Source organism: Lepidochelys olivacea (genome assembly GCF_965140295.1).
Source record: "Lepidochelys olivacea isolate rLepOli2 genome assembly, chromosome: 7".
NCBI lineage: Eukaryota > Metazoa > Chordata > Testudines > Cheloniidae > Lepidochelys > Lepidochelys olivacea.
This window is the reverse complement of record NC_140417.1, coordinates 94,391,447-94,407,815: the sequence shown is the minus strand read 5'-3', so window position 1 is coordinate 94,407,815 and position 16,369 is coordinate 94,391,447. Positions and strand designations below refer to the sequence as shown.

The 16,369-nt window shown below is 37.6% G+C and overlaps 1 protein-coding gene across 5 annotated transcripts in view; it reads left to right on the top strand.

The window, feature by feature from the left end:
* Window positions 1-16,369, top strand: part of EXOC6 (exocyst complex component 6) — a 182,031-nt gene that overhangs the window by 32,705 nt on the left and 132,957 nt on the right. For all 5 annotated transcript variants that reach the window (XR_014712418.1, XM_084634108.1, XM_084634110.1 and 2 more), the window contains exons 2-5: window positions 3,802-3,973; window positions 5,291-5,338; window positions 5,425-5,515; window positions 6,555-6,600. Coding sequence is in view for 4 of the 5 variants with exons in the window: in XM_084634108.1 (XP_084490234.1) it covers window positions 3,802-3,973; window positions 5,291-5,338; window positions 5,425-5,515; window positions 6,555-6,600 (357 nt within the window). In the remaining variant the exon portion in view is untranslated. The remainder of the gene's footprint in view (window positions 1-3,801; window positions 3,974-5,290; window positions 5,339-5,424; window positions 5,516-6,554; window positions 6,601-16,369) is intronic.

The following is a 16,369-nucleotide window of genomic DNA, read 5'->3' as shown; positions in this document are numbered from 1 at the left end:
CAGCCTTGATTACCACTTGCAGAGTGATCCCAACACACTCCTAATCCTGGATCACCGCCCCTCCCCCAAATGTGTGTCCTGCACTGTCCAGCCTCTTCTGGACAGTCCAGATATATTAGGTCCATTGCCCCTTTAAGGGGATCAATATACAACAGTCTGTTACCTAAAATGAAGCTACACAAACAATTCACAATGTTGGATTAGTTTTAATTAAAGAATAAAACAAGTATATTTAACTACTAGAAGATAGGTTTTAAATGAGTACAAGTATAAGGCATTAAAGTTGGAAATGGTTATAAGAGATATAAAGACTAAACTTAACGAATTAGACTTCGTTCAAGGTGTAGTCCCTTACCACATGTTTCCAGAAATATTGCTGACCAAACACTCAGCCAGGGCCTGCTGCCAAAATCCAATGGCTGTTTTCTTTTGTTGTCTTAGGTGAGAAGGAGCGAGAGAAGTATAGGGAGAGATCCTTTGGGGGTGTTTCTGCCCCTCCGTTTTATAGTTCAGTCACCCTTTTATTTTATTTTCCTGAGCGTTACCCCTAGATGAAGTTCATTCCCACCATGAGGTTGGAGTTATGGAGTTTTGTGTTGAAAAGAGGTTCCATACTGTTGTTTGCTAAGATGCAGATCTGTTTGTTCTTGCTCCTCTTCCTTGCCAAAGAATGTCCTCTTGATGGGTGATGGCCCATCACCTTTGATGACATCTGGCTAGAGGCATCAGTTTGTCCTTTGTCTTTGAGAAACAGATTTGCCCACTCCCCAGACATGTCTGAAAAACACACCTCAGTTATAATTTCAGCTCACATTTCTAAATTTAAATATTATGTTACTACACATGTTTCATCATGATATTGTTGACCAGTGAGTTATTAGTTTTTCAAACGATACCTCACAGGGCATATTTTGTACAAAGATTATTACAGGAGTTTGTAGGGTGTGAATGCAGGGGTGATTTCCATCACAACTATATCTTTGCTTATTTTAACCTTTTCCAATATTTTGGTTTTATTGTATTTTTCCTAATGTTTGAGGAACAGTGCAATAAACAACTACAATGGGGGTGTCATAAATATAAAGGGAAGGGTAAACCCCTTTAAAATCCCTCCTGGCCAGAGGAAAACTCCTCTCACCTGTAAAGGGTTAAGAAGCTAAAGGTAACCTCGCTAGCACCTGACCAAAATGACCAATGAGGAGACAAGATACTTTCAAAAGCTGGGAGGAGGGAGAGAAACAAAGGGTCTCTGTCTGTCTGTATGCTGCTTTTGTCGGGAATAGACCAGGAATGGAGTCTTAGAACTTTTAGTAAATAATCTAGCTAGGTATGTGTTAGATTATGATTTCTTTAAATGGCTGAGAAAAGAATTGTGCTGAATAGAATAACTATTTCTGTCTGTGTATCTTTTTTGTAACTTAAGGTTTTGCCAAGAGGGATTCTCTATATTTTGAATCTAATTACCCTGTAAGGTATCTACCATCCTGATTTTACAGAGGGGATTTCTTTACTTCTATTTACTCCTATTTCTATTAAAAGTCTTCTTGTAAGAAAACTGAATGCTTTTTCATTGTTCTTAAGATCCAAGGGTCTGAGTCTGTAGTCACCTAGGCAAACTGGTGAGGCTTTTTACCAAACCTTGTCCAGGAAGTGGGGTGCAAGGTTTTGGGAAGTATTTGGGGGGAAAGACGTTTCTAAACAGCTCTTCCCCAGTAACCAGTATTTGTTTGGTGGTGGTAGCGGCCAATCCAAGGACAAAGGGTGGAATATTTTGTACCTTGGGGAAGTTTTTGACCTAAGCTGGTAAAGATAAGTTTAGGAGGTTTTCATGCAGGTCCCCACATCTGTACCCTAGCGTTCAGAGTGGGGAAGGAACCTTGACAGGGGGAAGTGAAAGTTGAGGCTTCCAGGGAAGATGACCTGTCCAAGGCTCTCTTTTGTGCCATGACTGTTCACCTATAGGTGTCAGCAAAATGGAAAATATTTTTAGTTTTGTGACTAAAGTACTCAAAATCCAGATGTATCATCTGTCTCTATACACGGCCAAAAACGCTGTCCAAGTTACAGTATCTTGGTGTTTTTCCTTAAAGCCCAGGTCAGGTGATTACATGCAGTGGTGCTGGAACAGTTTTTATAGTGGGTGTGCTGAGAGCCACTGAACCAAACTGCAAACCTTGTATATAATGGAAACCCCTTCAAGCTAGGTGGTGCTGCAGCACCTATGATTACATGAGAATCTCAACTTTCTTTTTGGGAGGGAAGTAGTAAGTTTCTAGCCCTCCTGTTTGTGAAGAAAAGCTTGAAAACGTGAAAAGGCTCAAAAACTACAAGGCAAATTAAAATAATTCAGTTTTTAAAAAATCTCATGATTTTTAAGCCAATTTCATGATTTTGGGAGTTTGATGATTTTTGAACATTTGGGGTTGGCAGTACTAAAACTTTCTTACTAGTTTCCTTGGCTCTTGCATTGTCTGTGTTGCCATTCCAACAGTCATCTGTCTTGTCCGCCACTGTGACCATGTCAAGTCTCTGTTCTAATCCTTTGATTGCCTTTCCCCCACTGATCAGATTTAAGGACTCTGTCCTTTTCTCTGCTGTTTAGCTGCCCATACCTCACACTTCTCTTTGTATGCCCCTTCTGTTGAAGCTTAAAGATTAACCACCCGCTATATCCTTTCCTTACCCATTTTGATGTCTATGCCTTCTTCATGTGACTACTGTTCCCTTGAGCAAGTTCAACAAGCTCCATGTTCAATTCTTCCATGAGACCTATAAATCCTAGTCCTACCTTCAAAGAATTAACAAACCAACCCACCAACCTCCAGCCTTGTAAAAAAAAAAAAAAAAAAAGAAAACCCCAAACTCCAAAACCAAATATTATTAAAACAGGTGGAACTAACAAACCACATTTTCAACTTTGCTTTTTATTGTGTCTGCTTGCTAGTTCTCAGTTATATGTCATCTGTAGGATTATAAGAGGCACAGGAAGAAGAACCCAGACTCCTTACTTGTCTGTGAAGTCCCAAGGCCAAAGTTTTCAAACTGGATGCCTAAAATTAGGTAACTAAATCCATAGTTAGGATCCTAAATAAAAACAGCCTGATTATCAGAAGGGCTGATGTCAATAGGAGTGATGGTGGCTCACCACTTCTGAAAATCAGACCACTTTTGTGTGCCTAAACATAGATTTAGGTGGAAACTTTAGGCATCTGTGTTTTAAAATATTGGCCCTATTGCACTCTTGGAACTGTATATAGATCTTTTTATGAGAAAAAAGATTGCATTTTATTAGTTACTGTTGATTGTAGTTCACTAGGAGGCTGAATACTTCAGGATATTTCTTAACTGTGTTTGGCTAGAGTCATGCAAAATGTATTTAATTGGGCAAATCTGTTGTTAGACAATCTAGAAAAATAAATGTGTATATTTGCACTTCTTTATATTTAACAAACAGTGGAATTTGATGAAAAAGTGATCCATGCTATTTGAAGCAGTTGGAGAAGCTGAGTCTTTTGTACTCATATTTGAGCATAAGGGCATAAGTAACCGACCAGTGAGGCTGAGGTCAACCATGATGTAACTGGTTAAGCACCAGGATTAATGCCAAAAGGGTCAGGTTCAGAGCTCGGTTTTGGATTATGTCTTTTGTTTAATAATATCAGCAGTGTGGATCACAAATTATGTCATTGTGGTATTAAGTTTGAATTTAAAAGATAAAAACCTTAAGATTTCAGTAATGATCTCTACTTGTTATACTATTCAGAAAAAAGAAAGTTCTGTTTTATAATTTGTATTTAACAGGTCTGTATATGATGACCAGCCAAATGCACACCAAAGATTTATGGAAAAACTAGATGCTTGCATACGTAACCATGACAGAGAGATAGAAAAGATGTGTAATTTTCACCATCAGGGCTTTGTGGATGCTATTACAGAACTTCTTAAAGTAAGGGCTGATGCAGAAAAACTAAAGGTAAGAAACTACTTATTTAAACTTGTGTATATTGCTGTCATTGATTAATACTAGATGGAATGTTTCTTTTTTAAGGGATAAGACTTTCATGATGTACATACACATCCTGATGTTTACAATTAAATTTTCAGAAATTGTATAGCTATTTAGGAATGTCTTGTCTACTAGAATAATAAATTTGCCATGTTCATATTTTTTTTTAGGTCTCATTTTCTGATTTCTTCATTTATAATTTTTTGTAAAACATTGCCAAAAATCAATTTACCATTTTATTAAGTAATTCTGGAAGACTTTTAAATGGCAAAGTATTGGTAAAAGTAATATTTCTTATAGTAGATCTTGTGTTTTTCTCAGTTTGATTACCAAATTATGTATCAGACTTCTCAATTTCAGATTCAGAAAAAATATTGTGAGAAATCTTGATTCTTTTGGAAAGCCTCCACTTTTAGTTGCATATCTTTTAAAAAGTGTTCTTGTGCTCCCCAAAAGAGTAGGTGGTGTTGGTAATATTCATTAGAAGTGAGGACTAAGGTTTACTCAGAAGTCAGAATGCAGAATAGTGAATTGTGAGACCTGTCCCTTTTAGCTCTCTTTACACTTTGGAGAGCAAAATATGCACACCAGACAGAATGAGCGTAGTTCACCAGAGGTTATGATTAGAAGAGCATTATATAAAGGATATTCAGATAACAAGAGACCAAATACAGCGTCAATGAGGTCATTGAGCATCTTTGTTTGGAAATTAATGAGATTTTTAATAAACTAGAATGTGCTTCCTTATTATGATGACCTAATGAGTCACTTAATATGTGGGAAAATCTGAGGTCGAGCTTTGCCTGCACCTGCAGCATTAAAATGTTGCTGTGGTTTGGAGATTTCCACGTTTGATGTTAATCAACCACCCAGTGTTTGCATTCAGCAAAGTATGAATGTTTAATTACCATAAAATGCAATCACCATTTCTTACAGACAATGAATGGCACATAGAGCTTATTGAGGTTATCAAAAAGGGACCAGTGGTCAATTGGGTCAGTGATTTGAATTGTTTGACAGACCTACAGAAACAAGTAAAGTTCAAAAATCCCAAGTAAATTTGAGAAGTTTGCCACAGAATCTGTTAGAAAGAACTGTCATAAGTAATTGAAGTTAACAAAAGCCCTTTGCAATCAAAAGTTCAAGTTCAAGCTGTAGAGTTAATTTGAATTTGCATTTCTTTGTTCTAAATTTCTCATGAAGCATGATCTAATTACAAGGGTGAGCAGTTACATCAGGGCAATATATGCATATTTGTCTAACAAAGGTGAAATTATTTTTAAGGTCCAAGTTACTGATACCAACCGAAGGCTTCAAGATGCTGGGAAAGAGGTGAGAAAATGGTTTTTAATTGAATATTTGCAGCAAATTAAATTTGTTTGCATAATTTAATTGTAATTTTTTACAAAATATCTAAGGTGATAGCCCAAACAGAGGAAATCATCCGATGTAGAATTCAGCAGAGGAATATTACAACAGTAGTGGAAAAACTGCAGTTGTGTCTTCCAGGTGAGTTACAAATATGTACAATAGTGACATTTGGCTAAATACAGTAGCCAATGAGATAAGTCATTATACCCAAAATGCAACAGAAGTTTTATTTTTTTTCTCATATTTCAATGTTCTGTAACATGAATTTAGCAGAGGAATTACTAGGATCTTACAAATGTGTCCAAATTTAGATCTCATGATGGTATATTTATTCTATAATAATTGTAATAGGGTAAACATAAAGCTTTGTTTGAAAACTAACAACGAGAGGACATAGATTGTACAAAAAAATTAAGCATGTGTATTTTTATCATACAATAAATATGTTTGCGTTTAAACCTTTGAAGTTGTTGTTTAACATTTATTTTCCTGTGGTTAAAAATTTAAGGGAAAACATTAAAAAGTTTGTGAACGTTATTTGTAGTAGCATCTTTCAACATTGTGCAGTTTACAATAGTATATTTTTGAACATCACCATCTTGAGACATTGTTTCGTATATAGTTAGAGAACATTGCATTTCATAGTGTACATCTATAAAGACTGACTTCTGTTTATGACGTTGGCAGATAGGTTTGAACCTTTTTCTTTGTACTGCGTAATCTTTCTGTTGTGACTTGGGATAATGACAGTAGATGGTACTGTTGCCTTTCTATGAACTGTTCCCATTAACTGATCATACATTTGAAATTCCCCACGTTTTTTATGATGTGCTATAAACATAATTGGTTGACAGATATTTAAACAAAAGTTGGTGTGCTTACACTGAGAAAAGTTTGAAACTACTGTTTCACTTTTAAATTCTTTACTACTTAACTTCTCTTTAATAGTTCACTTTTTTTCTCTTAATCTGCAATCTAGAACCTTATTTTTCACTACTTCTAGTTGGTCTTCCTATTGTAATATGTTACTGAGAAAAGTGTTTAAGTGAAACGAAGACTAAAATAATATATGGTATATATTTTCCATTTTAAAGTATATATACTTTTTCTTATTAACTTATTAATGTATTTAGTTTGCAATAAGATCTAAATGGGTTAATATATTTGTTTTATATAGTACTGGAAATGTACAGCAAACTAAAAGAGCAGATGAATGTAAAAAGGTGAGTGAATTTATTTCTGTAACTGAAGTGTAACTTTTTCATTGAATGGGTTCATCTACTTGTCTTTTACAATTATTAACAGACTGATAAAGACTAGTAAGGTCAAGACATAGTGAATCATATAGTCAGGTCTTTTCATCATTCCTTTCCTTTGTTTCAAGTATGCCATTACAAATTAACAGAAGTTACATGAAAAATAACATAATTTTAGGATCTTAATTAAGAAACTTCAGAAAACAGTTTTTACTTAAATAAGCATGAATACAATGGAAATATAGTTTAGGACATGAAATAGAAACTTTTATTAATACTGTAAAACAATTTAAGGACCAAGAATAAAAGTGCTCATTAGGGAGTTCAGTAGAAATGGTGAAATAGTGGTCCCTTTTTGGTTTGTTAATACCCCAGTAATCTATCATAGTAAATGAAATTGTATAATTCAATTTCCCATATATCTTCCTTCAGTGACAGAAATTTTGTTAGTCTCTTATTTATTTGAAACAATTAGTGTAATGTGTAAAAATTTTCTCTTTACTGTATGCACAAAAATGTGAACTCTAAAAGACATTCTCTAGATGTCAGAGTTGGATTTGTGTTTGCTGTTTACTACCTATGGGTTAGATCACTGGTTTGCTCTCAGAGTGAGGGCAGCATTTTGTTGCAGTGTCTTTGGAGCAGCCCAGCAGGGAGACTGACTCCTAGAGTCACAGTCTCCTATTCAGTGTTCCCAATGTTCTGGGAAGAGGAAGTAAACTCCCTGGAGCTATACTCATTGTAGTTTATGCTCTGTAACGTACAGGTACCACTTTCTGCTGGGTAGAATAGCTGTTGTTCCTGCATGCTACAAGCGTTGATACAGCACACTTAGTTAAAGTGGTCATGTCCTCTCACTTCATTGCACTGTTGCACAGGACAGGACAGTCTGGCTTTATAATTGGCAGGGGTGTTAAATTACTGAGTGGAATCGTGGAGGGATCACATGAGTGAGCTACACTGGCAGTTAGTTTTTTAGCAGCATTTTGATTTCAAGTAATCTGTTATTTTTGTAGTTTGACTCCCATTGGTTCTTTGGGGTTGATTGTATTTTTTACTGTTATTGAGAAGTCATCAGTACTCTTCAAAGCTAAAAATAACCTTCAGTCCTCTAAAGATTTAGTGCTATGTCAGCTCCTGTAGAAAAAATGCTACATGGGAAACTGCAAGTCAAGAGCTGTGGCATTACAGAGGTATCAGCCCACTAGAGTAGGTGTTAGGACATGTCATCATCATCCCACTAGAAGGAAGGCCGAAGGAGGAGGTCCTCTAATAGCATCAGTATCCTCAGAGCTGTATTGAAATCCCATGGAGATCTAGAGCACTGGCTCTCAACCTTTCCAGAATACGGTACCCCTTTCAGGAGTCTGATTTGTCTTGCGTACCCCAAGTTTCACCTCACTTAAAAATGACTTGCTTACAAAATCAGACATAAAAATACAAAAGTGTCACAGCACTCTATTACTGAAAAATTGCTTACTTTCTCATTTTCACCATATAAAATAAATTGATTGGAATATGAATATTTTACTTATATTTCATTGTGATACTTACCATATAATAGTATATAGAGCAGTATAAACAAGTCATTGTTTGTATGAAATTTTAGTTTGTACTGATGTCGCTAGTGCTTTTATGTAGCCTGTTGTAAAACTAGGCAAATATCTAGATGAGATGACATACCCCCTGGAAGACTTCTGTGTACCTCTGATGGTACATGTTCCCTTGGTTGAGAACCATTGCCTCAGAGCAATCAAGCTGAGAGACAGTATCTTCATGCTACTGCTCAGGCTCCTTTCTTCTTTATAGTATGGCTCTGTTATTAACTGTGTGACGATCGTTTCCTTATGACTTAGTCTTCTCCAGGGGGGAGCACAGAGAGCATGGAGTGGTATCCTGTGGAAATTGACATTAATTCTGGTGGTAATTTCCTGTGGCTTGCCAGGCAACAAAGCCATAGAGTGTCTGTACACTAGCCACATTCCCCTTAATACTGCAATGGTACCACTGGAGGGACTTCCACAGGGTCAATGGGATGCTGCTGTTGTGGTTCCTCTTCCTTCTCTCCAATAATTCTTGTCCCATTGTAATGAGACTTCAATGACTTTATCTTATATCTGCCAAGCAGACATGATGTGTTCTTTAAGTTTTGCTACAGTAGCTGAGTAACTAAGTTTGCATAGGCTTCTTAAGTCACAAACTCATGGCATGTACCAGTAATCCAATATACTTACTAATAATTCAGTATATATCACTGCTGAAAGGTTGTACATAGTCCAAGCTAATGCTTATAATTGAATATTAGAAGTTTAAAAACTGACTAAAAAGCTGAACAGAATAAACAGATGGGCACTCAAAAATGACACGTTAATAGAAATTCTTGGAAGCCATGAGGCACAGTTTTTTCCCCACAGTGGAGTGTTAAGGTGTATGGGATAGTTTATTTTGAATTCAATTTGCTATTTGTCCATTTACAGGCATCTTTTATAACACACAAAGACATTTCACTGACTTAAAGGCAACATGCTATGGATTTTTTAAAAGTAGATTTGTCTTCTTTTTTTGCCTTTATGATGCGTAAAGGAGGTATGAAGCTTTTTCCCCTGGTTTTTTTTTTTTTTAAACCATACAAATATCATGAATGGCGAGTCTGGTCTTGCTTGTTTTTGCAGGAAGAACTTGAGAGTGTCAGAGATGTGTAATGTGAATGTTCATTGAACTGAACCTTAATTGAAAAGATAAGGGTTTTGACTCTTTAACAAAGACTTTTTTTCTCACAAGAGTTTATTGGATATTAACATTAAATTAATGATAACAAAAACAGAAAACTAATAAAAATACTTTTCCTTCTCAATTTCTCAGATTTCCATCTTTTAAAATGCTGTAATTTCATCAGTACCTCAGTTTCCATGAAATCGCAGACAAGACCAGAATTGCTAATGTAAAAAAAACAAGCAGAGAAAAAGGTGTGGCATTTTTTGGTTTTAGGACAAAGTCCTTTCAGGACTTCTTTACATATCGTAAAGAAGCCAAAAGAGCAGAAGCTCATTTACTTCCTTCTGTAGACATCACCTTTTAAGATAATGCAAAGTATGGGTCTGGAATATGTGTTGCTTTACTTTGCCAAAATGAAGGTTCGCAGTGGATTCCAAACAGCCATCTGTTGGTAACAATTTTTGGTCACTGCCAACCCGGACTGGATTTGAACTGGTGACCCAAGGGTGAAAGGCTCTGTATCCCATTTAACTATCTTCTGAGCCATGTATAATGCAAGTTGACAAGAATTATAGTTGTGAGGAGAAATAAATGAGGAGTCTGCTCTAAACAGAAAAGACTGGTTGGAGAATTTTATGGAGGGGTTAAATCTTGGGAGAAAGTGGCTTAAGGGAAGGGGTTTTGGTGCTCCCAGTGCTTTATTACTCACTGTGGGTTTATAGATTTATAAAGAACCTTCCAATTTTTTTTCTTTTAAAGACTGTTTTAAAGTGACTTAATCATATCATGCTTTTGATTTAACCGTATTGTATCTTATAGCTTGTGGCTGCCTGTATGTGTCTTTGAATAAGGTTACAGATTTTGCTTTAGAAAATGATGGATATACAACTCCTACAGGATTTGTTAGAGAAAGAGATACAAAAGCACTGAGTTTGTTACTGTACTGTGGGAAGCACTCAATACTACGACTGCAAGAGAAATGCCTGTACAAAATAAATTGATTGCTAAGACTGTTGTTGGACCTTATTTAAGCTACTGTAGGAAACATGGATGGGACTATGATCTTGTGGGTAAAGTTTAGTGCTGAGAGATCGGGGTTCTTTTCCTGGCTTTGTCATTAACTTTCTGCATAACTGTGGGAAAGTCACTTATCCCTTCTGTGCCTCAGTTACCCATACAATACAATGGGAGACAATGGTTCCTTATCTCAAACAGAGTTGAGATTCATATGTTTTACCAAAAGTTTGAGGAAAGGTGCTGTATGAGTGCAGTATATAACCACAGCACAATGGGACCAAATTCCACAGCAGCAACCCCTAAATTCTGTGGCAATGTAAATTTATTCTAATCCCCATTCAGCCCATCCCCATGCAAACAAACGCTCACAGTTGAACTCTATGAAGTGACGTTAAATCCATTGTTGATTATTTTCAGCTCTGACTGGTTTTGAGTATGGGTTCTTTCATTGTGCTTTCTAGATGGTTCAGCTCCAAGTCTCTGTTCCCATGTCATTCTCCAGGTAGCCCAGCTAAGAATTTCCTTTCCCGGTGTGCCCCAGAGAAGGGGGAAGCTGATAGCTGACTACAGTGGCTAATGTCTCTAGTTGAGCAGGTCTCAACTGCTGTGTTGTTTTCTAAACCCCCCGGCTCACCAGCCTGTGCTTGTGGTTCCCCTGGTTGCGAGCTGGACTCCAACTCTGCCTCTCTGATCCACTTTTGCCTAGCTTCATGGAGCAATGCAGCAAGCATGCACTGTAATTCAAATAACTTCTTGTAGGGAAAGCTGGAGAGGAGGAGTCTGATATAGGCATGTCCTGGCAGTGCAAGGAGAGAGGGGGGGAAAGTATTGGGATTCCTGGTTGCAGCAAAATGGTGAAGTGCTTGGCAAAAATGTTGAATTTTATGGGATATTGGGAAAATGCTCAAATTGTGAAGAGCATGAGTCTCTATTTAGGATGAATGGGGCAGTTCACAAATCTCAAAGTTTTAGTTTTAGGCACTTTGCAGACACAGGCAAGCATCCCTACAACGGTTTATGCTTGGTTCATGTTTTTCACGTTATCTCTGCAAGAACCAGAAACATTATTTTCAAAATGAAAACTGAGAAGCCAGGACACAATTCTATGGCAATGAGTGAATTCCACAGCATATTATGTGGTTGCAGTATCACCGAATCCTCATAGTACAGTATAGATCATTGTACTACAAGGCCAGTGCTGCTTTAGAAAGGCAAAACATAGGACAAGCAAAGTAATAGCAGGTATCAATAACTTAACTTCCAAGGAAAAGGTGGTGGCTCAGTCTTGTTGTAAAAAAAGATACTTTGTGAAGTTTTCAAAATTGATAGATTGATAGTTTCTTAAGATAAATTATTCACAATGGTAAAAGGTTCAAAAAGTAGGTGGCCTTTCATAAAAAAGATGATAGTGGGAGTGAGTAGGGAATGAAATCAGAATTTTCCCCCTCCACAAATGGTATTAAACTTATGGAGTATATTACAGTGAAAAGTTGGTCAACATAGAATACAAATGAGTTTGAGATGTCTGTTCCTATAGAAGGGAAGGGAGTTAAGGGTCTGGTTAAATAACAAGTGGGAAGCATTGAGATGGACCAAAAATAGGCAGGTGTGTTAAGCCAGGTGGTGCTTTCCTATTCTTTCATATTGTGGTTTTTTGGTGGGGGTTTTTTTGTATTTGAGGTGACTCAAGTTCAGTCCATGTGAAGAAAATAGATGGAAACAGTTGCTGTCTTAGGAAAACTACAGAAATTGCAAAGTTCCTATTGCAACCACCCTCATGGATTGCTTGAATGGCAATTTTTAAAGGAAGTGCTTTAAATCTAAACGTTTTTAAGCTGTGTAGATGGCTGCAGCGTTTCTCAATGATTGGTCTATGGGCCGGCGCCAGTCCCTGAGATCTCCCTGAAACAGTTTAGGAAGGCAGCAAGCCATTGCCTAGTATCGAAAAGGTTGAGAAACACTGGGCTACAGGGATTCCCTTCCTTCACAAAAGTAATGTTGCAGTCAAGATGGTGACTGTTCGACATGAATTTTTTTTTTACTTCTGTAGCTATACCCAGGTCATCTGGCTTTCTTTCTCTGTTAGCACTGATCATTTTTTAAACCAGTTTGTATGAACACATTGAATATGAAATTCCGCTTATGTGAGGCTGTTCTTTTAATTAGCATGTGTTATTTATATAGCACCAACAGCAAATTAGGTGTTTTTCAGACTAGTATGAGGACAGGACATACATAGAGCTTACAATCTAAATAGGCAATATACACTTAGTCAGGAAAAGGAAAGGAGAGTAGTGCCAAGTAAGTTTCTTTGTGAGATATTGTTTCAAAATTTGAATCAAGCCTTCTGGAGTTGTGTTAAAAACAAAATCCACAAAACACGAAACAAAAACGTGTGATATGTATCTTCAGAGGTAATGTTTAAAACAGTTTAAATATTATATGCTGGTAACATTATATTTTCTCACTGCCATTGTTTATGGTATGTTTAACTTAACTCAGAAGTCTTGACAGTCTAATTGGTTTTTTTAATGATGCAATTTTGGCACTTAAACAATAAAAGAGGCTTAGGTGATTTCAAGCCAATGGTAACCGAGAATATGTGTTGTAGATATCTTAAAGTAGCAACTTTCCAGATGACGCCCCTCCCCCCCAAACTTTTGTAAGTCTGGTTTTCCATATTGCTTGCTTCTGTTTGTGTATTCTCATAGTTGCTTTACATGCCTCCTAACCCTTTGTCAGATTTATTCTGGAGGTTTCAGAAAATTACTTAGTTTTAGGAAATTAAGGATGAAGTACTAAATCTCCATAGTTTATATGATTTTACACTGATTCTACTCCAGCCACCTCTCCTTATATATTGAGCGATCTCTATATATGAGAGAAAAAATTGCTCAAAAACAAAGTTTAAAAAATGTTTTTGTTTGAAGGATGAATTAATAAGTGCATGTCTTTGCCAATCCACACTGTGCCTTGGCCATAATAACCTGTACTTCTGTATCAGTGCTCTTCTGTCCAAAGTTCTAGCATGCTTCATGGTTAAGGATTGTTCACCTTCCTTTCTGTAACCAATCAGGTTTCTAAAGAGTTTGTTATGGTTATGTTCTGACTTGTGAGTCCCTTTAGAGGAAACCACAGAATTTGTATCTCCTTGCTCCAGTCAGCAGGGACTAATCTTCCCACCATGACCCACTGTGCTCATCTTGCCCCTGACCCCTGCCTCGCTCCAGCTGGGGACCAATACTTCCCCCTCACCATGCCCAGCTGTCAGGGTGGATAAAAATCAATGACTTAAAAAAAATAATCAAAAAATTGGATTTTTTAAATTTAAATTGGATTTTAAGGGAAAAAACTATCTAAAGATGGTTTTAATTAAGATACATTATATCATGGAATAGGGATTCTAATTCTATAGTATGAGACAATATATTCATGTAATGTTTAAGAAAAGTTTTGTAATGAGTTCTAATAGTTCATAGATTAGGCACCCAATCTTATGGGGTTCCACAGGCTTCTGTATAGATTATTTAGGTTAATTTTTCTATCTACCCAATGGGACTCAGTGCTCAGTCTAGAAGATACCATCATAGATGCTTATTTTTGCAGTTCTCAAACTGTGGATTTGTGTCTCCAGAGGTAACATGATTGTTAACAGCAAAAATGTTTTTAAATAAATAAATAATCTATAGAGGTGAGAAATAACAGACCTCAACTCTATTGTCCCTCTGCAAATTTGTGTACATAGGGTCAACCCCTTACCTCTCTTTAAAAGTGAAAAGTTTCAAAAAGTTCAATGATTAGAAGATTGTTGGGGGCAGAATAGATCTGGACAAGGAGAAGAAGTCTGGAGATAAATGTGAGAAGTGAGGGACATATGCTTTTTTGTTAAAATATTATGTTTGCTGTTGAAGAAAAAAATCCAGAATACTTAACGTTGTTGTTTTAGTTAAGTAAAATAATTTAAATGTCTGTCTGGTTGTGTTCTGCTCATAATACAGCCTGGCAAGAAAATACTCCAAATATTAATGATTAACCTCTTGAATTGAAGATGGTTCACCACTTCATAAATATCTGCTTCAATTATCTTGGATAAATGAAATAACCAAACAATCATTCATTTTCTGATATAGCTGTAAAACTCATCTGAAAAGTTTTCAAAATAAATCACGGTTTAAAAATGTATAGTGTGTACCTTCTAAAAATGAAACCTACATCTATCTCTGAGTTGTGAAGAATATGTATTAAGGTTATAACAACCAACAAGAATGCACGTTTATGTAGAAACCCATGATTAAATCAAGTCTTCCTAACTAGTGATTTAAGTCATGATTTAAACCAAATCCACCCTGCCCGCTGTACTCTTGCCCCTGGCCTCTTCATTCCCCAGGGGGGCCCACAAATATGTTTGGCGCTGGGCCCACAAAAAGTTAATCTGGCCCTGGGGGGAGCCAGGCCGGCCCACTCTGGGGTGGGGATCGCGGGGCCTGGCCTGCTCTGGGGCGGAGCACAGCCCATGTGGGTCCGCGAGGTGGGCCAGGCTTGTCCCCCTAAGCTGGGACCCTTCACGGAGCAGGGCCATGGCGAGACCAGATAGGAGCTGTAGGCGGGCGCTAGGGGGATGGAGCAGGACTCCTTGCCCAAAGCCTGAGGGTACCTGGGTACCTGCCGCTGCCTCCCTGTGTGCCCCCCCGCAGCCTTCCCGCTTGTGTCCCAGCTCCCCATAGCGAGCAGCCTCGGAGACCCCTGCCTGCACCCCTTATTCTACATTTGGCCCAGGACATTTTTAAATTTCTTGGGGCAGTTTACCCATCTCAGGATTTCTATGGGAAGTGCTCACCTGGAGCCACAGCTGGTCAATGCAGAGACAAGCTGACACCATGACGCATTATAGTTACCAAACGTGGAAATCTCCCCCTCTGGGTACCCAGAATATATATGTGTGTTTGTGTGTGTATGTGACTTCATTTTCCTCTTTGCGCGCAACCATTACTCGTTCTGACAGGCTGTTTATAATGCTAAGTTGACTAGTTTTCGGAGGTTGTCGTCTGAGGCTAACTATTTTTTTGACAGGTTTCAGAGTAGCAGCCATGTTAGTCTGTATCCGCAAAAAGAACAGGAGTACTTGTGACACTTTAGAGACTAACACATTTATTTGAGCATAAGCTTTCGTGAGCTACATCCAATGAAGTGAGCTGTAGCTCACGAAAGCTTATGCTCAAATAAATTTGTTAGTCTCTAAGGTGCCACAAATACTCCTTTTCTATTTTTGTTGAGTTGTTTCAGTTCGAAGGCTCTGGCAAGTGCTGCTGCATCATTTCACTAATACTTTGTGTCAATTGTGTGTGTATGTTAAGTATTTGAGTGTATATGGTTATGTGCGAATATGTGTGTGTAGGTTGTTGAAGTTTGTCATATTGATATTGTCATTGCCACTTTATACCGTAGTGAAGCAGTATGAGGAGAGGGGAAAGGAAAGGGAGTGGGAGGGGGGGCACAAGGTGGAAGTTTCGCCTGGGACGCAAAATATCCTTGCACCTGCCCTGGTTACTCCCCCTTAACGGGACACTGTCAACTTGAATTTTTTGAAGCTGATTAAATGTTTAAAAATTTTCAAACAGATTTTTTGAGTGTTTAGGGCCTTTTCCTAATGCAGGGCATGGCTTTTTACCACTCTGTTAGCTTTTTGTGCCCATTCAGAAGTGAGCATGTCTTCCAGGAGAAAAGGTTTAGTAAGAGGTGAAGAAAATGCTAGAGGTTTGGGTTCCCCAAGACTGATGTGATGTATGCTTCTTTGCCTTAAGTATCTCATGCAGTACCTCAGTGTTTGTACCCTGCGTTGCCTCCTTTATGATCACAAGAACTTCTTTGGATTACTTCTCCCCTCCCCCCCAAAGAACTAAATAGAGATTACTAGCCTACAGATGGCTCTGAATCCCCACCATTACTATGTAGCTTTTTTGACTTGGTTGAGAGACCAATCCCTCCTTCCCGAGGAAGATGGCTT